Genomic DNA, 25,255 nt, shown 5'->3' with positions numbered 1-25,255 from the left:
GAGGAAATGAAATAAAATGTTTTTCTCCGCTTGAAAAAATGTTTAATGAAATAAGTATTGAAAATATTTCTGGAGAAAACTTGTGTTCTTAAAAAAATTATAAAAAAGTAAACTTCAATAAAATTTAAATAAAATAATTTGCCGTTAATATAATAATAAATAAGCTGTAAAGAGTAATTTATTAAAATATATTAATTATAATAATTTCCAATTTAAGCGCAAGTGTTTTTATGTAAAAAGTTAAAATGAATTTAAAAATTCATTAATATATAAAAAATAAAATAAAAGTCAGTGGCTGAGCTTAAAGCTATTAAAATCAATATTAATTAATAAGCAAAATACATAATAAAATACAAATAATTTTCTTTAGCAGCAACATCGGTTAAAAAGTGCAGTTTGAATAAAAAAAAAATATATTCTCAGAAAGTGTAAAAGATATAAATAATAAGCTTTTTGTAATATGGCATTGATTATGTACGAAGATTAAATTCGAAAAAAATCAAGGTCAAAGTCACCACACAGTCACAGTTTCTAAAAAGGTGGCAAGGTTGTAGAAGCGCATAGAAGCGAGGAAGAATTCGCTTCCTTCTTTCGTGGCTGGGGCCCTGGGCCTGACGCGTTCGTGCGTACGTGTGTGTGTGTGTGAGTGCGTGAATGCCTGTACAGCAGGCGGCTGTGTATTTGGCCAAGCGTTGCCAAGCGCCGTTTAATTTAAACGTGTCGTTTATTTTGGCAAATCAAAGTCTACTCAGTTCGGTGCGTTGAAGTTGAAAGCCGCGAATAAGCGCTGCCACCTTGCTACTTAACCCCCCCACATATATAATCCATCTGTGTTTGCGTGTGTTTTTGGGTGTTTGTTGCCTTCTAAATCAAATCTCTACAAACGTCAGCTGTTGTAACAACTGCCGATCGGTAAGATTTTTTCACGTTCGCTGTCGCCGTGATGTGGTGTGTCTTTGATTGCGACAGCACAAGCAGCAGCACCGGCACCGGCAGCAGCAGCAGCAACAGCAGCAGGAGCAATAGTTCGGCATGAAATGGAAGCGGCTATACGCTCAGCAGTGCAGGTCGGTGGTCCACCACCAACATCAGGTGGTCAACAGCAGCAGCAGCAACACCACCACCACCAACAACAACAGCAGCAGCAACAGCGCGGTGGCAATCAGCAGCCACAGTCGCATTTGCATGATAATGGACCATCGCCTCAGCAACAACAGCAACAGCTTCAGCATCAACAGCAACAACAACAGCAGCAGCATCAACAGCAGTATCACCAACAACTTAGCAACCTACCCACGCACCTTCATCCACATCACGCCCCACCGCAAACGCAGCAATCAGCTGCTCAACAGCAGCAAAATAATAGCGGCAATAACAGCGCCCAACAACAGCACCAGCAGCAGCAGCAACAGGTCAATATGTCGGCCTATCAACAGCGCATGGCGACTGGACCGTCGCAGATTCACAGGTGAGTGGGTGGTCATTTTACTGCTTATGTACTGCTTATGTTTATGTCACCAAGTGGCGCTTTTTCCCAGGCTTTTATTAGAATGTTTCTAATTTTGATATATTTTCTGAAATTATGTTAGCGCGTGCACATCCATTAATTGTATGTTAGCATATGGGATTGTCATCGGATTTCGATATGAATGCTTTACGTGGTTTATTAGTCATTATGTCCTAAATAATATCAGCCTAGTTCTGAATATTCCCAGGGAGTTTGTTTTTCGGGAATTTGTTTCTCCGGAGAAAGAAGTCCTCCAATATTTAACTCCCAGGGAGTAGCATTTTTCCCGAAAATTTTGGGAGGAGGAAATTCGAACTTCGAAAGAGCTGTTTTTTTTTGACAGCTCAACTCTGCCCAGGGAGTTTCTGTCAGGGTTGTGCGTATATAATATTTACATTATTTACAACGATTCTTTACTTGTAAATAATGTAAATATTTACAGGGTGATATTTCTGGTGTAGATGGTGTACATTTGTAAAGAATTGTAAACAATTACAAGTAATTGTATATTATTGCAAATAATTGTAAACAATGTAAATATTGATACATAAATATTGTCTCGGTGCGAACGCCAACGTGTTTCAGCTAGGGTTGTGTCTGTAAAATATTTAATTGTAAACAATGTAAATAATTTACAATTTACAATTGTTTACAATATTTTACAACTATTTACAATGTTAGTGTAAAAAATGTGAAAATTCGTGTAAGTACACAACCCTGGTTTCTGTTCAGAATCGGCCTGTAGTGTATACTGAAAATATTTTATTTTTAAATGGAAAAATTTCCATCGTCTGAACGTCTTGTAACTAGTCTTCTTCGACGGTGTAAATGTACGGTATACAGTTGTGTAAAAGGGCTTGGATTTATCGGCCACATTGGAAACGACGGGCTATGGACTACAGCTTTCAAGTTATTTTAACCTGGAACATAACAGTTATAAGTTTTATCGGAAAAACGTTGTTTCATAACAGTTATTAGATGATAAATATTTTTTTATTTCGCCGATAACAGTTATTACCCAACGTTTGTTTTTAGGTTGTCTGGTAAAAGTTATTTTACTCCTCCTCTTTTATTAACCGACTTCCAAAAAAGGAGGAATATTTTTTTTTTTTTTTTTTGTGTTATGTATGTTACCGCATAACTTTGGACCACGTCAACCAATTTCGATAAGTCTCATCTTGCATCAGAAAGGTAGTGTCTCAGAGGTGGTCCCATACTAATCTAGTTAAGATCCGATCAGTGGATCATGAGATATATATATATACATATATATATATATATTTTTATATGAGAATTGAAGTAGTTTTTTTTGCTAAAAATTACTTGTTTTCATCTTCTTTATCTTCTTCTCCATCTCCGCTTTTGCAAATATTCTTATCCTACAACGTATATCAGACAACGTAAAAAATAAAGTTGAAAATAACTCTTATCAAACAAAGTAAAAAATAAACATTGGACAATAAATCTTAACAAATAACGTAAAAAAGAAACGTTAGGGTTATATCTCTTATCGGTGAAATAAAAATTAATTTTCATCTAATAACTGTTATGAAACGTTTTCGTTGAATTAGAGAATTCCGGCAACGTTTTCAATTTGTAAACTCGAGATAACAGTTATTTTTGGTCCTGATTTTAACACCTACTCATATGTAGATAATTATTTTGGCGGGGACAGAGCTACACCACGACTGTGGTTGTGTCCAGATTTCATCTATATATTTCTGTTTCTAGCGACAGATAAGATTCTTCCTCTTCTTTTATGTCAAACTCATACAAATTCATGATGTCGCTGTTGCGTTTAAAAAAAGCATGTCGCTAACAACAAAGCGTTTAGATAATGAAGATAACAAATTGGAAGCTGTGGCCCGTGCCCTGTCGTTTCCATTGTGTTTCAAGCTTAAGCCATATGTAGGAAAGTTGGCAAACCTTCGTTAAGTTGTTCGTCAGGGTGCAAGATATCAAAACTTTTTTGAGCCAGATTGGTCAACTTTTTGCTCTGTGTGTAGACAAGTTGGCGATCGAAAATGCGATTTAATTTTTAAAGGCGCATTAAGGTTAACATGTGCTTTTCGGTTCCTTTCGCCGTATAGCTTTAACTGATGACAGATGCGCGAGTAACGTCCGTGCTTGCTACAATGAACGCTAAGCAGAGAATACTTTGGTCACTAAATTAACATGCTAGCGGCAGATAAATCAAAATTTTATATCAATAATTGCATTAAAAACTATATTTCTTGTCCACATTTGATTAAAAATGGAAATTAAATCACATAATTTCGATTATTTGGACAGCTGACGAACGATGCGCGCGAAAAGTTGAGAGTTGGTCATCTTTCTGCGTTGTGTTGGCGTTGGCGTTGCCCTACTTTGGTTATGTGGAGACTTTCATATAAATGCATATATTCATAGTTAGCTGTCGAAGCGACGCCAACGCCAACGCAACGCCAGAGTTGTATGTAAACGGGCGTTTAGTCTGGAGTTTTTTTTTCCTGTAAGTTCATGAAAAGTGTCAAACAATCAGCTGATCTGCATGTGCAAACAAACACAGAAAGCGGTGTAAGCAAAGAATCTTATATTTGTTAAAAATGGAAGTAAACAATGAAAGATTTGAATATGTATAGATTTTAATAATTAGTTAGTGATATTTCAGGAAATCAGTGTTGTATAAATGACATGTGAACAAACCGACTGACGTTTTTACAGGAAATAGTGCTTTTTGCGTTACCGTGCACTTCTGAATCTGTTTTCCTTTTACTCTAAAAAAAAAATTGTAGTTTGACAGTTCCACAGGTTTTAGTCCGAAGTTCAAACCCAATAAACATTGATGCAATAACTTAGTATTCGATTCGCAAAAAATGTCATCTTTGTATAAGGCAATATTATCAGAGTGCAACATTTTAAAGGGCGAGCACGCAATATGCATGTGAAGATGCTGAGAAAAGAATACGAAAACTTCGAGAAAAGAAAACTCTTTAAGCCATTCTCCAGCAAAACGGCACCTGTGCACCTATGACATTATATAAAACATGTTGACGTAATAACAAATTTTCGTTGTACATATTTTACTTTTTTGACCATTCTTCCCGTTTTTGGGCGGGAAAGTACCGATTTTGAGAAAATTGTCCCGCTGAATATTTTTTAAAACTCGGAACGTATAACTGTGAAACGATTTTGACTTGAATTTTGTGAAGTTACAAAAAATAATACTAATTCCCTAAAAAGTGCATGGATATGAAAAGTATAAGCTGTGAATACAGTGTAGATATTTTCGATAGTATTGTATACTATCGTGTTGTATATGTAGGGAAACTTCAACTCCGAACAAAATGTGAATAATATATATATATAAGTATAAATATTTCATCCTAAGCGTGAAATTCTAAATATTTTCCTTAGTTCAATTCACAGCGCCACTTATTTAAGTAAAGATCACAAAATTTCAATCGATGTTTTTACAAAAATAAAACTATCGATAGTACAATCGATAATTTTGCAGTTCTAATTTCTACTACGCTTCAAAGTATGCTGCTACGACAAATATGCCGCTGTTTTACCATAATTTAATTTATATTTTATTTGAAAACAAAGTCAGCCTCCCAAAATTATAAAACACATAACATAGGTACCTTTGGAGAGCCCCAGTAGACAATTTCATTAGCTAAAAGCCCGTTAAAAAGGCCTTTTTGATAACCAAGAGCTTTTCACTCTGCATTACTTTCTCCATTCTTAGTTTTGTATGGAGTGATACAAACTGAAGGTCTTCAGCTTTCCTACCCATCGAAGGGCTTCCAGAAGGGTTTTTGTAGGGCGCACATATTTCCGATGGCCGTTTAGAGGAGTTCTTATAAAGCTGCTTCTTTAATTCATAAAAATCATATGTACATACTTCTTTAAGGTATTTATTTGAGGTACATATCAAATATATTTTATAGCAATCTAAAATGCATATTTAAATTCATTTGTAATGTTAAATAATAGAATGAGTATTTTTAAGTTTATCCAACAACTTTTGCCCTTTTTTTTTGTATAAGTGCATATGCTCCACATATTCACATCTTCCCAGCCAGCAAAATCATAGTTTTTCTCGAAGAAAAACGGGCTAAAAAGTCGTTTATGATTACGATTCGTTTTCGAGTACTTTTTCGCTTGAAATTGTCGAGCGCCTACGAACAGTCGTAAACGAATCGAAAATGCATTCATATGCGTTATATATTATAAAATATTGTGGTTCAAGAAAAATTTCCAACAGAATGAAAATTTTTTCTTGTGCTGACAAATTACTCCTTCCTTTTACTCTTTTTTTGTTTTATCGTTTACGAGCTTTTCTCCAACTTTTCGCCGATCGAGAATCCCTCGTAAAACATAATGTTCGTAAAATGTACGTTTTCTTGTTGGCTGGGTTCATTTCTATATACATGCCCCAGCAAACATTTCCGAAAGTTATCATCACTCGTTTGCAAATCGTCGCCATTCGACTATTATACGATTACACATCATTTTATTTTGCTGGAAATTTGCACATTGCCATAAATTTCTATTTGTTGCAGGAAATTAAAGTATGTACTGTGTTGCCGTTTGAATTACACAAATAAACGCAGTAACAAAAATAAATTGCAAAATAAAGAAAATACGTACATATAAGCAATAATAGTAAATTGTTGCAGGTGTCGATAACATGGCGCTCTCGTTTTTCTCATATACTATGTATGTATGTATGTATGTATGTATGTATTTTTGATAATTTTACTGGCGTTTTTTCTGCACTGCTGTGGTTTCTACTTTTTTGTATGTTAGCGTTTTCGCTTATAGCTTGCAGCCTGTTTGCTAGGCTAAATAAATAAATAATGTGTATTTATATATGTACGTAGTTACATATACATATACATATAAAATTGTTGAAAGTACTGTGCCGGTTTTATTGCGGTGAATATCAGCGTGCCAGCTCTGGTTGGCTGGCATTGGTTTTGTATTGCTCATTTCGAAATTCGAATATTGCTAAAGTATTGAAATTGTATGCGCTGTTAAGTATTTATCTATATAAATATTGTACTTACTTACAGCATTTGGACTTTTACCTCGTGTTTATTTTTATTTAAATATTGACTGCTGTGGGTTTTAAATTTGAGAGCTACCATTTACATTGAAAAGTGTGGGAAATTTTCTTTTGTGCAATCGAATTCAGCCGAAAAGGTTTAAGGAGGATTTTCTTTCTGTCCCTTGTTATAAGTCAAGCCGGAATGGGGGCGTAATGCTTTTCGCCGCGTTGCTTTCGTTGCAAGTGCATGATATTTTTGGATAATGTTACTGAAGGGTAGTCCTTGGACTGGAAAAAACGCTATAAAGCAGGATCTTTTAAAGTGACGGTTCCAAGATGGAGAAGAAATTTTCCAGATAGGCGTGCTGTTATTTCGGGCCAGACGCCTAAGGAATGTTGAATATTGTTTGTATGCTTCTCTATGCAAATGTTTTTTTGGGTACCTGATCATCGAAACACCTTTGAAAGTGAGATCGTCTATGAATAAGTCTGTGAGGGTTCTTTATTGTCCTCAAGCAAGGAGCGTATCACAGACCCAATGAGATCAATAGGGAGGAGCACCTATCTGCAAGAAGTTTTAGCAGTAAGTATTAACAACGCAGTTGTCCCGAATATGACTAAAGATAATTTCCAATCTGTTAGTGAAGCACAGCACTGAAGTAGCAAGACTCATCGGCGTTGTACCTGGACACTGACCTACATACATATGTATGTATTTGCTCCGACGATAGAAGGTCTGCTACGACTACTGCTAAAGTTTTTGGCGGAAACTAGCACGCTTTAACAGCATTGAGTAAAAATTTCTCCTGGACCTGTGAAAACATTAAAAAAAAATGCATGAGGGATCTGTGGTATCTAGAAAGTATGCCGCATGAAAATGGGCAAAATCGAACAGTAACCACGCCTACCTCCAATAAAACGGTAGCTTTCAGTAGCCACGCCCACTTATGATTACATGTGTATGGCACATTTGTTGGCCTTGGTACAACATACGAAGCGTATGAAAATTTTTAAACCATAACCACACTCACATCCCATATAACGGTAATTTGGATAAATACGAAATCTTCGATAAATCAGTAAATACGGAAGCTAATTTATTCAAAATTGATGTTTGCGATAATTCTTTAGCAAAAAAATACGTTTAAGATACATTTTTGGAAAATGGGCGTGGCACCGCCCACTTATGACCACATATATGTATATGTGTGTGACTCAGTAACCGTTCGATAAATTTTTGCCAAACTCGGTATGAAAGGTGAAAAAACTATATTTAATATGCGCCGGGTATTTAACATTCGGCTCCGCCAAAACTTAGACAGATTTTTAGTTGTTTTCATTTAAATTCATCGCGCATGTGCATATTTTTTTGGGGAATTTAAACAAATCTCCCTGATTACTATGCATATTCCGCTCTCACACAATCTTATAAAACAATGAAGAAGGCTCACGCATCAGCATTTATTTAACCAATCTGCGTGGAATCAATACCATCTACCTACCTATCTTGGTAACTAATCAACGAAATCTAGACGCAACTAAGAAATGAGGTTCATTCGCGTTTTTGAATATTTTTTTTTTCTTTTTATTTCGGATGCCTTTGATGCTTATGTCTTTGTGGGTTTTGAGCTGCCTGCCTGCTCACTAATCATAAAGCTTCTTTTTTATCTCTGTGCGCACACTCGCATATATATCGACTTTACATTCCATTAACCCTTAAAAGGCTTAAATTTAAATCAAACCAATTTGTTTTGCGCCGAGGTCGTCGAAATTGTAGACGTTTTCGTTTGGAGGATATATAAATACATACGTACATATACATACTGTATTCGCATAAATGTACGAAATCTCTTGGCATTGACGCCGAAAATCAAATCTCATATCTACGATCAAAAGAAAAAAATTTGAATGGCGCATAAATAAAAGTAAAAATAATGGCCAAGCAGCCTGTAGAAATAAAAAAAGAAACGCTTCAGATTTTATTGCTTCGTCCGCCATTTAAGACGATGAACAAGCAAAGCAACTCAAATTTGTAGCAATTTACGAAACCGTGATAAAATCACGGCGATTTCAAGAATTTCAATTCTAGCACAAACTTTGTTTTTCCATGATGCCTTCATTTCTCCAGGCCATTGAATAAAATGTGTTCATAAGCTAATCCGTGACTTCGCCTCCTTTGCAACGCAGTTAATAACTAAATACCCTGCAGAAAAAAAGTATCAATTGATCAAAAATTACCAACTTGTAGTTAGCTTTTTTGCGGGATTTCTATAGAATATATAACTTTTAGTTAGTTACAAAATCAAAATTTATATTATCATTTTGAAGTTATATCTGACGGAGTCGGAATATGGGACTTCCTACAGCAGAATATGTAAAGAAATATGTATTGTAATAAAATAAAGTAAATAAATAAAAAAATTAAAAAAAAAACTTAGTTACAAGTTAGTTGACATCTAATGCAGAGGTAACCACTTTTGACTATTTCGCGGTCATCGCCATAGAAATATAGTTAGCTTTCCTCAAAGAAAATAAACAGATAATAGTGACCTTTTGTTCCTTCCTAATCAACTTCACGTTGACTTACATACATTTCCCGCAGGGTATGTACTATTTATGTAATGTGTATAAATCTACATTGTGTGTTTATATGATATATTTATGTATGTATGTATGTATGTACATAAATGCAAATCCATATTCGCCCATATATACGCGCTTTTATTTATATGCCACATCCATTTATTATCCAATGGCGGCGACATGCTGCCAGGCAAAGAAGCAAAGAGGCGCGCGCGCAAGCGGCAGCTGCCGCAGAAGATAAGCCCACTATGAATCCCGGGAAATTATGTAAATGGATGATGGCAAAGTTGAAAATTGCTTGCCATGACGCAGCAGCAATTCAACGAGGACGAGTGCTGTAGATTAAGGCAGCCAGCGTCGGTGGTGGCGGCGGTGCAGTAAGCTTGTGTAGTGGCTTGGTTAACTTGCCTGTTGGGTGTAGAGTGTCGGGTGTCGCATCTCGAATGCGGTTAAGCTGTTGTTGGATGAGTGTTTCTGCCTGTGGAGGAGTAGGGGGTGAAGGAGCAGCTTACTATACGCTGACTGTAGCTTATGGTAATTTCGTAAATTTCTTACACAAAGCAAAAACTCGGTAACGACATAATTTTGCTGACATAACGGCAGAGTTTGCGAAAAGTATAAAAGTATGCTGCGAGTAGTAAAAGAGGGAAGAGAGAGAGCGAAGATGTAGAGGTAGACGGAAAGAAGCAGCTGTATTTGTAGTACAATGCTAAAATTTCGCAAAATGAAGACCTCAGTTGAAAACTTTAATATTATAATGGAAGATAGGCGGCCAAGCAGCTAGCAAAAGCCGGCTCAAACTGCTTGCTCAGGCAGGTTTGTGGCTGCTCGTCTTTGTGGTGGCAACTGCTGACTTTCAAAGAAATTCAAAGTGCCGTTTTAGTGACTTAAAGCTGTTTTCTCCTTTGAAAATGCAGCGACGCTAGTGCTCCTGAGACTTTCTCGTTTGCATGGAAGGCACATTTTTGTTTAATGAAAGAACTTTCGCAAGTCATGTGAGGTGGTAATTTAGGAAAATTTGTTGAGGAAATAGGGTCAGAGGAAAGTGTTCATAGTACTTAGTACGTAAAATGGATTTGGCAAACTATAAAAGAAATCAGCAAAAAACAGAGATTTAAATAAACGAAGAAAATAAATTTTAAACAACAAAAAGCAGTTTCGTATAAATTTGTTAACCAAAATGTAAAAAATTCATAAAAAAGCGTACAAAAATCAAATAAGACCAAAGAAAAAATTAAAAATTTTACAAAAGTTTAAAAAAAAAATAAAATTAAAATGAATTTTAAACAAAACAAGACATTAACAAAATAAGCACAATTAACTGAAATCAATACAATTAAAAAATTCAAATATAAAAAAACAGTTAATAAAAATATTATGCCCTAATTATCTCTATCTAGTTAGCTCTTTTAAATGACTACATTTAATTATTATTTATTTATTTATCTTTCGCTCTTGTATAAGTTCCGACGACATAGTTAAAATTCACAATTGATCACATTCTGGAGAAAAATGTCCCACTAGTCACAATGGAATGGCCCATAAACAAATAAAGTAATTAAGAAAATTACTATAAAATCAGAAAAAAGGGAAATAAGTAAATTTGAAATATAAGTGCCGGTTTCACGAAAGCAATTTAAGTGAACAATTTTTTTTTCTGTCAGTTTCCATATTAAATTCAAATAAATCATTTTTCGCTTAAATTTCTTTCGTGAAACTGACTATAGGAAGGATAAAAGAGAAAGAAATAAGAATAAGAAACAAATTTTAAAAATTAAAAAGACAAAAAGGAGAAAAAACAATTGAAAAAAAGTATATTTATAATGGAATATAGAAAATAAAAGTTATTACTTTTATGTGTATGACAAACTGTTAAAAAAAATTTAAAAAGCTAAAATTTTAAAAAGGTGTTTCTTGGCCCTTGTCAAAGCAACATCGCAAAAAAAATATAGAAACAAGTGTTTTTCTTAACACCGGTCGCCCCTTTTCTGCCATGAAAAACAGCTTCTCATAAAAATACAATCGCCGTTCGGAGTCGACGTAAACTGTAAGTTCCTCTCCTTTGTGTGACAACATCAAGGCGCACGCCACAAATCGGAGGAGAAGCTCGGCCAAAAACAAAAGATACATACAGTATTGGCCAATACAATAGCACCCAAAGTGATATTTTTTACCACTCATGTTTCTTTATGCAGTTTTAGGAATTTTCAATTAAAATACAGTTCATTCTCTAACAAAACTTATATAAACCCAAGTTTAAAACTTTTTCAAAGACCGCAAAAAAGTGCAAGAAATGTTCACTCAAATTTCAAACTGTTTTCTCTGAAGCGCTAGAATTTTTTTTGAGCACTCAGTTTTATAGTCCATTCGATTTTAATCTAATAATGTGTAAGTCTCAAGTGGTTAAAAATTACCGTTGATTTTTTAGAATTTTTTTCGCCGAAGCAAATGGGGAAAAAAATCTAAAAAAGCAACGGTAATTTTTAGCAACTTGAAAAAAAGAAAAATCAAATAAAGTCGTCGAATAAGTTGAAATTAAAAAAAATCATAAAAAATGGTTAAAGGTAAAAATAGAAAAAATAAAAGGCTTGAGATATAAAACAGGATTGGCAAAGTGAAAGAATAGTGGCTTTACAGGTTGAAGCTACCAACCAAATATTGTCGTTCGTGTTTTTTTATTTATAATAAAAATATTAAAACAATTTGGTAACAATATCTACCAATGCGCATAAATATCAAAAGCCTGACAAAGCAATTGTTTTGATATTTTTACAATGGCATATAGAATGATGGTCAATAGAATAAAAAAATGTTTTTGCAGTAGCCATGTTTTAATGCCGTAGAAGGACAATTTCTTTTACAAAAACGTTTTACTAATTCAAGAAAAAGTATTTTATATAATATTCCACTCAACACTTAATGATGCCGTTCAAGTTCAAAGTTCATAATTTACCCAATAATTATGCTTTCAATTAGAATTGCACATTTAGTCTAAACGCAACTTTCAAAAAAGCAATAATGCAATTTAGGTCAGTTTTAGGAGAAAATCTAAAAAAAGTTGTCTTCATAGCAACTGCTACTACACATGCACATTTGCAGTACCCGTTTAAAATTATAACATACAATTTTTTTATTTCACAAACATTTTATTTTTATTTGCAAACTTTACATGTGCAAGCTATCATAACATTACACAGCTTTGGTGGGACGCATTAAGCCAAAATATCAGACATTGTTTGACACTTTTGCAGCACTGCAACCACCTTCAATTTTTTTTTTTGAATATTGCAAATGCGAAAGTGAATTGTGGCAGCTAATTTAAAATTGTCTGCAGTTGTTTCGGTACCTGCTTTCCCAGAAACCTCACGCCCCACCAACCAAAGCTGTGTTGTACTAATGCTTTTTGACAGCACTCGGGCGTAGTCGGCAAGTGTCTGCGTCATCATATCCTTTGCTTTTGCATCTGCTAGCAATTTTTTCACATTTTTACTTATTTTTGGCATTTTTATGCTGCAATTTTTTTTATTTTTTTATTTTTCATATTCCATATTCCTTTTATTATTATTACTCACATTCATTGCTTTGACTGCTGCTGGCAAAAATTTTTGTGCAGCAATGCATAAATTTTTGTCGTCGAATTCGGCTTCCTTCCGTCGTTGTTGCCAGCGACATTGATAAAACTTCTTGGAAGTGTAGACACAAAAAATCTAAAAAAAAAAAAAAATATCATGGCACTTTTATATCTGGAATATGTCGCTGTTGTAGGCTATCACTTCTTCTAGCCGCTCAGCAACTACGCGCGACACTACTAGGTTTTTGTCATTCCCCTCAGCCCCTAAAGGCCGCTGCTGTTTGTTATCATAGAAATGAATTGCAAAAGTTGCTCCATTACTTAGTTAGTTTTGTTCAGCATCGGAGGAAGCGGCAGCGAGGATGGAAGTGAGAAAAATATTAATATAAAAACTTTGTAAAGTAAGCGCATAAAAAATAAAATAAATGAAATAAACGAAAAGAAAGGCGAATATGCGGGCGAAAACAGGAAATGAAAACTGTCCGGAAGTTTTGCTGTTACAGCAACAACTCAATTGGCAGCACTGTTTGGCGTTGCGAGCGTGACGGCTATCAACCAACTCTCGTCAAAACGGGAAAAGTTGTGGGATGACAAAAATGTTGATGGTTCCTTCTTTGTCACACTTAATGTATTATACCTAATACATATCTATATACATATTTTTTTTTTTTTCAATATACATAAATATAATAAACAAAAATAAAAAAAATAGCCGCCAGTGTCTTTGTCGCCAGGCAGGCTCGGAAAACATGATTGAAAGACGAAAGTAACTTCAAAGTATTCTGTGGGAAACTCTCTCTTTGTTGCAAAGTTTTGAGGCAGAAATTTAAGTTTTAGTTTGCTGGCAAGCAAGAAACTTAACATACCAGAAATTGTGGTATAAGTTTTAGAAGCGTTGAAGTTAAGAATAGTACATACATATGTATATGTATTTGATAAAAGCATAGCTTCAGCTTAAATATATTCTTTTTGGTAAGGATTTTTAACGCCTATTTCAAATATGTATTTCCATATATAATAGGTATATCCACTTTTTTAGAAACTTTAACATCCTTTCCGACCTTCTTAGTTTTGATCATTTCTTTTTTATCAAAGCCCTGTATCTTTCAATTAATTGGCCAGTTATGGACATTTTGGCGGATTTGTTTATGGAGGCTTAGAAGTCTTGTGTAGTAGTAGTATCAAGCTAAAAAGTTATTAACCTCATACCATTTTGAAATATGAGTGTTTTTACTCTCTAGAAGATAATTTACATAATTCACATACGCGGTTTTGCATTATCTTGATACGCGGTTTTGTACTTTAAACGACGATATGTATGTACTATAATGTATAAGGGAAAATGCTAAAAGTCCGTCAAAAAAATTTCACAAAAAGCTGGATTTCCCGCTTCCCGCAATTTCTCATTTCCTCGCCGCTAAATGAACTTCGAAAAAGCCAGATTTGACGGGAAAAGAGCTAAATTGGCAGCCCTGGCACTTGTATAGAATTTAGCGCTCGTCGTTCTAACAGGCGGAATGGCCGAGATAATAAATGAATTTTTCGAAATTGTGCCAAACGCCAGAAAAAAATGTACCAACAAAAAATTTTAAAGCTTTCACAAAAACAACGAATGTTTAAAACAAATATCGCTAGCTTAGAGTGCAAAGTTGCTAAGTCCCAATTTAAAAGTTTTACAGGAGCCATTTTTTCAAGTATTTTGCAAAACTTTGAATAACCATTTTGCCTGTTTAAAGCAAAGCAAAACTCCATGCGAATCGGAGGGATTCGATCTTTATTACAAGATTTCGTACTATTTTTAACCGACTTCCAAAAAAGGAGGAGGTTATCAGTTCAGCGGAATATTTTTTTTTTTATGTATGTTACCGCGTAACTTTGGACCACTTCAACTGATTTCTGGATTAGATTAGATTGAATATAAACGAGAAAACATAAAACAAGGACCTTTATCCTTTTCGAAACGGAGCATTTTTAATTTCTCTAGCCTCCTGTATCAAAATATGAGTTTTCGTAAAAAGTGGACTTAAAAACTTTTCACTCTAAGCTAGCGATATACATTTATTCAAAAATTAGTAAGCATTTCACTTTCTTTGTAAGGCACATTTTGGTTTAAAAGTAGGTTTAAAGAGCTTTCTAAAATGACGTTTTCAAACACTTTTCAGTTTCTAAACCTTTTTTTAAAGCTTCTTTAATTTTATGAATAAGGCCAACTGTATGTATTTTTACATCATGACAAAAACTTTGAGAATATTTGATATGCTCTTATTAAAGAACCGAGGATTTTTACTTGTAATCCATTCCAACGTTTAGTTTTTATCAGATTCTGAACAGAAAAGGCACGTTCAACATTTGCGGAGGAACTTGTGGACTAGACAATACACCTTACGCTAATTTAAAAATGTTTGCAAACATCTGATCGTTTATTTCGTTTTAAATTAGTTTAATTTGTTCCCAAAATCGCATATATGTATTTAAATTCTTTTAAGTTCTCGTGCCCCGGTAGAAAAAGTGTGAGATAGAAAAAGACAAAACCATTTCTATAAGAAATCGGAATTGCCAACCTTGTAATATAAAACCAATTTAGTCGAAGTTTGTATTAAGTAGAGAAGGAAGAAAGCATTTGTATAAATAAGTAGAAGTTTTTAACCAACGAAAATAACTATAAAGCCAATCGAAATATACACAGCGCTGCATTGTCATGTGGTGTCAATGTACTTTTTGATTTCAAATTGTACCAAAAAAGCCCAATTGTGGCAACTTTATCATCACTGGCGCAGAGCTCTGGCGCGCAATTCGAGAGATTCGAGATGAAGCCCTAGAGCAGCGAATTTTTTTCTAATATAGTACATTTTTTTTCTTTTAATTTTAAATTGCGTTGTTGTAAAAAGAAAAATATATTTATTTTTTAATTTAATTTAATTTTTTACTCTTAATTTATGTATTTTTCCCCCTTTTTACATAAAATTTTTTCTTAGTTAATTTAATTTTAGATGTTATTTTTTTAAAAAGAATAAAATTTTTTTAATTTTTAGGGATTTATTTTATTTAGTTCTTTTTGAATTTTTTTTTTAGTTAAATTTTAATTACAATTTTTAATTTTATTGTTTGTAAGAAAGATTTTTTTAAATTTAATTTAGTTTTTAGAAACTTATTTATTTTATTTGTTTTTTTTTTTTTTAATTAAATTTATATTTTGGTTAATCTCATTTCCTTCAATTTTTAGATTTTCTTGTTGTAAATAGCAAAATATGTAAACATATATTTTTCTTCGTTTTATTTTTAGGATCTTATATTATTATTTTGTCTTTTATTATTCTTATTAATTTTTAGATTTTGCTTTAAAACTAAAAATATTATTTTTATTTCAATAATTTTTTAAAAATATTTTTACTTATTTTTGCCTTATATTTAATTTATTTTTTCTGCTTGATAAATTTATTTTTCTTTTTTTATTAGTTGTTGTTGTAAAAAGAAAAATATATGTACGTATATAAGTTTTATTATGTAATTTAATTTTTAAAAAGCTTTTTGCCAAAAGGCGAACACCAACTTTTGTCTTTCGAAAGACTGAATAATGTGTTCCAATTAAAAAAGGAAAGTAATGATTAGCAAAGCTAAGGGTCTGTTCCAGGTACGTTATAAAAAAGGCAATACTGCAGCGCTGATGAAAACCGGCAAGTCTGTTGAAACTTCCCAATTTATAAAATGTTGCTAGAAATTCACACCGAACGCGATACTTTAATAATTCGCGCAACACTGCGGTTGTGATTGCAACTCGAACAAACCCGCATTATTATTATTTTTTGTTTTGTAAAAAAAAATCCACTGTTGAACCAGTTGTGACGCATTTCTGATAAACGAAAACGCTCAACCATTAATCGAAATAATTTAAAGTTACCAAGTTTTCCCCCTTTTCCTCTTTTTTTCTTGTTATTTTGCAGCCAGCACCTTTGTCGCATTGGAGTTCATCAACGTGAGCTCACTGTTTGCACAGTTTATTGGCCTGTAATTATATTTATTTTATTGATCGATTGCTTGCTCGATAATGGTGAGAGGAAAGGGTGTGACGTTACCCCACGTCCAATTGGCTCACCACAGTAGGCCCATGTAACGGAAGTTGTATTGCGCAGCGCGACGGCCTGGTTGTGTTTTACTTTATTTATATCACCGTATGTACGTATGTATGTAGGTACGTAGACATGCCCTGTTAGCGTGGTTAAATATAGAAATGCATTTATCAAGTCGCCGAGACTCGCCCCCATCGCCCTCCTCTTCACTTCGTTTTTATAACTTCGTTTAATTTTTTTTTTTGCAGCCAACTGTGAAGCAGTCTTGTCCAGCTGATTACACTGGTTCGCTTTTTTTCACCTCCGCTGCATTCGTTTTTCTGTGTTTAATCCACTTTATCTGCATCTATTTGTATCAATGCGCGCGTCAGTAGCTCTGTTTTTATATCTCCCGCTCGGTATCCCCCTTTTGGTTTTGTTTATAAATGGCTTGGCACATTTGTATATACATATGTATGGGGCGATTCACGTCAAATGTCACAAGCGCGCTGAGCGGTGCAAACCAAGCTACCTTTCGACAAATAAATTTTCGTTTACAATTTTCACCATGAAAATGGGACAATTTTGGAAAACGCATAGTACCATCGGATAGCCCGTACAAAAATTTGTAGAAATCTTAATTTTCGAATTATTTTTCCCATTTTTTGTCTGCTTCCCAGCAAGTCGAAAAGTAGCTTGTTTAGCACCGCTCAGCGCGCTTGCGACATTTGACGTGAATCGCCCCATACATATGTGTGTATGTATGAATGCTCTTGCAAATTTGTTTGAAAACACTCGAGTGTTGGAATCGAGTCGGAGATGCACCTGGAATTTGTCATTCAATCGTTTCGCTGTCAGTCGCACCTTCGCAGCTGCCCTCTCGCTTCAGCCATATTCCTTCACTTTTCAGTAGCCTCAAGCGTCGTCTGCTGCACATCACAATGTATCGCTGTGCTTATTTTTTTACATACTTCACACATATGTACTTACAAAAATGCATATTAAGGTTACGGTTTTGTTTTGGTAATATTTCAACTGTGGCCTGGTCTGCCTGTCTCGTTAATCTCTCCATTGTTCGTCCGTTGCTGGCGTATCTTCCTGCCGTACTTTGTCCTTACCTGTGCCTTCCTGTCTGCTTGCCTTGCTAAATTTCCTTTGTGTAAATACATATGTACGTTGTGAGGCACCTACCTGTCTTGTGTTTTTATTGCAGTCGCATTTATTCTCGATTTTGTTGCACCCCTCTTTGGCTGTTCTTTAGGATTGCTTGCCGCTTCGTCCTCCCTTTCCGTTCTTCATTTCACTTTTGCGTCTAGTTCCCTGTGCCACCTTTTGAGTATTTCGTAAATTGCGCTGTTGCTTTCTAAAAATACATACAGCTGCGGTCAATGAATTAGCATCGAAATTCGAAATTATATTGTTTGCAACTTATGTATGTTTATTTGTTTTTAATAATTTTCATTTAAAATAAAATTCAATCTGCAACAGAACCACATAAATAAAAGCTTAAAAGCTTGCACAAACTTCAAAACAATAAATAAAAAAAAAAAAAATTAATAAATCTTAAAAAAGTCATCATTAAAATGTAAAATTTTTTAATCAGAATCTTTAGAAAATTTTTGGGTATGCAGTTTTGTGGCGCATTCAACTTTAGTCAAATAAAATGCAAATTTCAAATCGCTAAAGGTTGCCGCTGAATTTTTGGATTTTTTTTTTTGTTGAGGGTGTTGGTGCTGATTCACTGACCGCAGCTGTATATGCGCTGAAATGTTGGCACTTTTTTTAGTTCTGTAGAAATTCATTTTAAGAAAGCTAAATGACGCGATTTCTTGGCAACCGCTTTCGGAAAATTAATTATTTTTACACTTCGACGTAGTCTGTAAATTTTACATATTCAATGGATGTTTGCCGCTGTTTTTAGCCGCCGAAAAATATATTCTAAAACTTTTGAGAAATTTGTGGCATGTATTTCTCGTATGTAAAAATGTGGTTTCATAAGATGCCGATGACCCAATTTGATAATGGCTGCGTCTATATGTATTTTTGTTATAGAAGTGATACGAGAGGGTGCCTTTTCGCGTTTCAATATAATTTTAAGCATTTGATTTATGTCGTGAAAATATATTGACATCGCAATAATTTTAACTAAGAATTTTCATCTACATAGTTCGGAAAATTTATTTATTCAAGAACATACATATTGTTTCACTGTGCGATTCCCGGTTGGAACATGGAACTAACTACAAGACGCAAACATATCAGAAAAATTCTAAACAGGACATAAAGATCACACTATTGGTGCGAGTTTGTGGCCCTTACTAAGAGTAATGAGCTTACAAGACGCTCTAATACATATTCGTTTATGCAACGAACTCAGACGTTTTGTACTTTTCCCGAGTGTAATTGCAGGGTTAATCTTCCCTTATTAACGCGCTCTCAAAAGACCAAAAACTATTTCTACAAAGCGGTGGTGGGCAAAGCTCTGTCCATTTTTCTATACTAAATGTATACAAAGCTTGAAAGGTTTGAAAGAGCTTTGCTCGCGGGCAGGCCGGTTCCCCCTCAGCTAACCTCTCAATGCTAAAAGAGTGAAACTCGCTTCGAATACAATAAAATAAAATGACATCTTCTTCTTAAGGAGAAACAAAATGAGCCAAATAGTCGCCCACGAACGCCCCGCACTAAAGATCGATGTATATCTTAATGGAGTTTCAAGCCACTACAGTGCGCCTTTCCGATTATTCTTCAAATACTTCTAATCTACTCGTATCATTACTTAATGAATATTGGTGTATTTATTGTTATTACATTCAATGTATTTATTGATATCGTTATCGATAAATTTATCGATTTAAGATTGTTGTACATTCTTATTGTTTTTTTTTTACCGATAACGTACAGCTATTTTTATCAATAACTTACAGTTATTTTGATCAATACTTTATCGTTGATGTTATCGATATTTTATTGTTATACCTATCAATAGTTTGTCGTAATTATCGATGACCTATCGTTCTTATCGTTAATTTATCGTTAATTCATCGATAGTTTATCGTACTCATCGATAGTTTATCGTACTTATCGATAACACTGGTCTACAAATTTCAACTTTTTTTCTGCGAATAAGACGGGACCTGGTGTTTCTGAACGGATTTTTCGTGCTGAACACGAATCCGGGGTCAAAAATGTCCCATCACGTCACGTTTTCGAGAAAAAAGGGGTTGAAACCCCTAAAAACAGCGTTTTTGGCCATTTTCGAAAAATTATAGAGCTGAACCCTGACGTGGTACAAATTTTGCATATATCAGAAATTAAAGGCTAAACCGTGCCCTTTCGAATGAGCCCTATGCCGAATTGATCGCGTGCACCCTTAAAGCAGGGGGTGTATTTGTGTTTAGGGGTGCAGGAAAAATTGATCACAGAAAGAATTTAATCTTAAACGATCATAGAAAATTAATAATGCCAAGGTTTTAACTATATTAAAAGTCGCTGATTACGAATCTGCAGTTAGATTTTAAAAATTTAAGATGACGGGTCGAATATGGTGGATATAAAAAATAAACTGAAATTCGCTAAATAAAAATTTTTAAGTCCGCCATATTGGATCCGCCATTTTGAATTTTTAAAATCTAACTTCAGATTCGTAATCAGCGACTCTTAATGTAGTTAAGACCTTAGCATCATTCATTTTATATGGTCGTTTAAGATGAAATTCTTTCTGCGATCAATTTTCCCTGGACTCCTAGACACAAATACACCCCCTGATCTAAGGGTGCATGCGATTAATTCGGCATAGGGCTCATTCGAAAGGGCACGATTTAGCCTTTAATTTCTGACATATACAAAGTTTGTAGCACGTCAGGGTTCAGCTCTACAATTTTTCAAAAATGGCCAAAAACGCTGTTTTAAGGGGTTTCAACCCCTTTTTTCTCGAAAACGTGACGTGATGGGAAGTTTTGGACCCCAGATTCGTGTTCAGCACGAAAAATCCGTTCGGAAACACCAGGTCCCGTCTTATTCGCAAAACCCTTGTAGACCAGTGTAATTTATCGTTTTATGTTCAACATTTTATGGTTACTTTTTAAAGATATTGAGGTCTGTTTGCTCATTGATATTATTGCTTATCCTTATAATTATCGATATCACTAATGATGCCATTCGGTACCAATTTTACATCGTTTTTAAATTTCCAGTTTATTTATGCGGTTTCTCTTGCCCTTTAGAAAGCGTCCTTTTCTAAAAAAAAAAAACCTTTTTCGTCGTGCTTCTTTAGCCATCTCCTCTTCTCTTTTGCCTCAGCTTTTCATTATTCACGCTGCAGATTCTATAGACTTCACAATAAAATATTCAGAATAATCACTTAACAATCTTTCAAAGCCCAGAGAATTAAAAAGGCGCATAAAATTTTCCTTCACATAAAAAATCAATTCACTTCACAATTTATGCCTTTCAAATGCTAATCTCCACGTGTTCTCAAACGCTTTTTTGCCCAACAACTATTTTCTGTTGTTCAATTTGCCAAACTTATTTTTCATCTCACATTCCGATTGGCCTCCAAATCGCCTCGACTCGTTGCCATGGTCAAAAAAAAAAAACAAAATTAAATGAATGGCTCCGCTGCTACGTTTCTGGTATTCTTACATGTTTTTATATGTTGAAATTTTTTTTTCGACATGTGTGTGCGCGTAACTATTTAAAATATTCATAATCACTTTAAATGTTTAATGTGAGAAATACATAGTTCATTGCCTTTTGGCCGCTTTGCATTTTAATAAATACTCTGCTGCTTGACAGCTCGCTTTTGCTGGCTTCCTTGCCTTTAAATGGCACAAAATAGCAATTATTTCCAATTTAATTTGTTGTTGCTATTGTTTTTGTTGTTAGGTAAATTTTTATTATGCTCTGCGCACCATTAGAGCACAAACGGTACATACTGAAATTAGTATTTGCGTATAGTGCACAGGCACACGCACGCATGTGGAATGAAAATGTGCTATTTGCTGTTAAATAATAAATTAAATGCGCAAAATTTCCCTGCAAAGTTTACTCATCATATATTTATATGCTGAAATTGCTGCCGTTAGACAACTATTAAAATTTCACAAAAATCCATTTTATTACCAACGTGCCACGTCAGACAGAACTGGACAGGCGCATTGCAATGAAAAAAAAAAAAACAATAACAAAAAACAGAAATAGTTTTTTTGTGTTGAAATAAGCGTTTGCAAATGTGAATATTAAACTTAACTTTTTATTTTTGTAAATGCCTGGGCTTTGCTAATAGGGATGGTCTGCTCTAAAAGAAAATATTGCGCACAACGTACATACATATATCAAAATTATAAGCCTAGCTGGGTCATTGATTTGCTGTCGCCTCATAGCAAGGGTAAAGTGAAACAACTTCATGGCGCTGTCTATTTGGCAGCACGATTTTAATGCCGACAGTTGAGGTCTTTATGCGACTCACCAGGTTAATGTACATACACAGCTTTAACAAAGCGACAAAAAGCCGTCGGATGTATTTACATTAGAGTGGTCGAAATTTAATTGCTCTTACCCCGAAAATTGTTCTATATCGAAGAAAATATACCCCTATTTTTTATTTTGAAATCAGAAAATATTTAGAGGTCGCTCAAAACGCTCAAAGTTTTCCATGTCTTTTATATGAAAAAAAAAACAATTTTTCGTAAAAATTGCATGGAGTTCTTGAAAATCACTATTTTTCGATCGGCAAAATTGTGCTTCTCTTCAGGAGACTTCCAATACCAATTCCCAATTGATTATTTAAAATTTTTTTAAGACTAATGATTTTTTATTTAGCCACCTCCTTTGCATTTTCTGAGGTTTTGGCGGACCTATAAATTATATTTATTTACTATGAAAAAATAGTTAAATCCTTAATTGAAACAGAGTTTTCCGATCGAAAAGTATTGACTTTCAAGAATTCTATACCATTTTTACGAAAAGTATAAAACACATAGAAAACTTTTATTGATTTCAAAATAAAATAGGGGTATATTTTTTCGGTATAGAACAATACTAAGGGTTGAGAGCATACAAATTCCGACTTTACTTTTCACATTCTTTTTTTGGACCACCCTATTATACATACATGTATACATACTTACGGTGACCATTCGCACCTATTTCGGCGGGACAGTACCAATTTTGAGAAAATTGTCCCGCCGAATATTTTTTAAAAGTCGGGACCTATAAGTGTCCAGATTTTTCATATTTGTACCAATTAAACCCCGATTTTCAGTGTTTTCTTTATTGAGCCTTTGATGACCGATGCTACTTATATGTAGACAACATTGACATGTTTATTTATATGTAAATCTTGTTGTTTGGAATAGTTTTTAAAGGTTTCTTTTAGTTGAGACTTTAGAATGCCTTGCCACAATTATAGAACCAATTAGTTTTCAGCACCTTTTCGTTGTGCCTACCTGTGTAACATAATTGTTGCTTAAAGTGGTTCGGAAACATTTAAAAAAATAAATCATAACCTAATAAATTAAATGTTTTTCAACAAAAGGGTAAGTATATAAAATAAATAAAATGAAAGAAAAAAAAAACATGTAGGTAGTCCACTTGCAAAGTGCGTTATATAAATTTTTTCCGAATTTTAGTTTTTGGTGGGTAACGTACCAATATTCAAAGTAGTTTCATGTCCTCTAACAACACGGTGCAAAGTCTTTCTATATTTTGAAAAAGTAGCCTCAAATGTTAACTACTCTTGCAAAAGTCGGTCTCATACTTATCTATAAACTTTCAAAAGTCTCCATCTTCTGGTGAACCTAGAAAACTGCTTTAGGTCATATAGACTGTTAATGATATTTTAAGCTATGTTATAACTCGACTTTTAATTACTAAAATTTTGAGGTAATAACAAAATTCAATTTAGATGTTACTTGTTGTCGTATCGTTTTTTAAATTTATGGCTAAGATACTATTATAAAATCATATAACGCTGCTTGCAAGTGCACTACTCATATAACTTTGACAAATGTTTTTGGGTTTCTGTTAGGAAAGTATATTTTTGGAATAATTTTTCAAGTTTTTTTCTCTTTCTTTTGTTGTATATAAAAATACTAAAATAAGTATGTGATGTCCCTTTTTGCTAAAAACAAAATTATATTTTCGGATTCGATGCTTTGGAAACGTCCCGACATCTGGTCACCGTATACATACTATACATACTTAAATATGTATGTATGTATTTCTATATTTTTGTGTGTGGCTACTACAGCTATAATTGACGCAAAAAAAAAAAAGAAATTATAAATAAAACATAAGGAAGCCCTTTGAAAGAGGGGAGGTTATAAAGTGCGCCCTCAGCGGAAATATAATTAGAGCTCTGCGTCGTAATTGTGCGCTGTTGCGCTTCAGGGGGAAAATGCTTGAGGAAAATTATTGCGAAATTGCCGCTTGCGAACTTGCTTGTATGTACTTTTAACTATGCCTAAGTTCAAAGTAGAAACTTTTTTAAAGTGCTAAATTTGATGGTAGCGGTCCTGCTGCTGGTGGGGTGAGGCAATGCTAACCGACAGTAGTTTAATGACGTGTATGTGTATCTGCGTAGTACTATATTTAGCCAAAACTGACTCATAGCTAGATAAAACATTCCTATAATACTATGTATCTACTAAGCTGCTGACTCACAGGCTGATAAAACAAATGTATACATACTTATTTCTAAATGATATGCTTTTGCTGCAGTATTTTTGTAGTTGTTAAAACTTATTCTTCTTTCAAAATGTTTTCTATGTAGTTAAGGGCCGGTTACTCAATGTCTGGTTAACACTTATCTCCGGTTAAACATAGTTATCGACGTTACCGACTCCCTGTTGTATGCATGGAGTCGAAGGCGTCGATAACGATGTTTAACCGCAGATTAGTGTTAACCAGACATTGAGTAAGCGGCCCTAAGTATGTTTAACAGTAGAGCGCTCCTGTACATAAACGTAACGTGGCACTCGTTAGTTATCGATTTTCGATACTTTTGATTCACTCATGTTTTAGCTGTTGCAATGTGTTAGTTATTTTTTTTTTTTAGAATTTCGTGCCCACCAGACAATTGGGGAAATTCTAAATAAAATAATGTAAAAAATGCTTAAAACAAACCTTTGTTTAACATATGCACTAAAATAAATAAAATAAAATAAGTCAAAGCTTTTGTTAAGGTTAATAAAAGCTATATTGTAACTGGAATTACTGAAAGGAACATATTTAGGTGCATATCTCTTCTTTTTTTTTTAATGCAAAGCGCGCTAGTTTCAGAAAGTTGACAATCGACATTCTAATTGAAAAAAAAAAAAAAAATAATTTAATTTGGTTGATGTCTTGTGGCTCCGCCCAATGTTTGAAAATCCACTTAGAAAAATGACAAGGTGGGAAAGCCACTTGGTATCTTTTAAGTTTCTAAGATGTTCCAGACAGACGAAATTGCCTTAAATACTTATTTCTTAAAAACTCCAACATATGACGAAAAAACCTTACTTTGAAGTCAGATT

At 34.1% G+C, this 25,255-nt stretch overlaps 1 protein-coding gene across 1 annotated transcript in view; it reads left to right on the top strand.

The window, feature by feature from the left end:
• Positions 1–299: 299 nt before the first annotated feature.
• LOC118748391 overlaps positions 300–25,255 on the top strand; it is a 199,178-nt gene continuing 174,222 nt past the window's right edge. The window contains exon 1 of the mRNA XM_036482763.1: positions 300–1,468. Within this exon, the coding sequence (XP_036338656.1) occupies positions 1,038–1,468 (431 nt within the window). The 5' untranslated portion in view covers positions 300–1,037. The remainder of the gene's footprint in view (positions 1,469–25,255) is intronic.

This window comes from Rhagoletis pomonella, unplaced genomic scaffold (assembly GCF_013731165.1).
Source record: "Rhagoletis pomonella isolate Grant_MI unplaced genomic scaffold, Rhpom_1.0 Rhpom_scaffold_00013, whole genome shotgun sequence".
Lineage (NCBI taxonomy): Eukaryota > Metazoa > Arthropoda > Insecta > Diptera > Tephritidae > Rhagoletis > Rhagoletis pomonella.
This window is presented reverse-complemented; position numbering and strand designations above follow the sequence as displayed.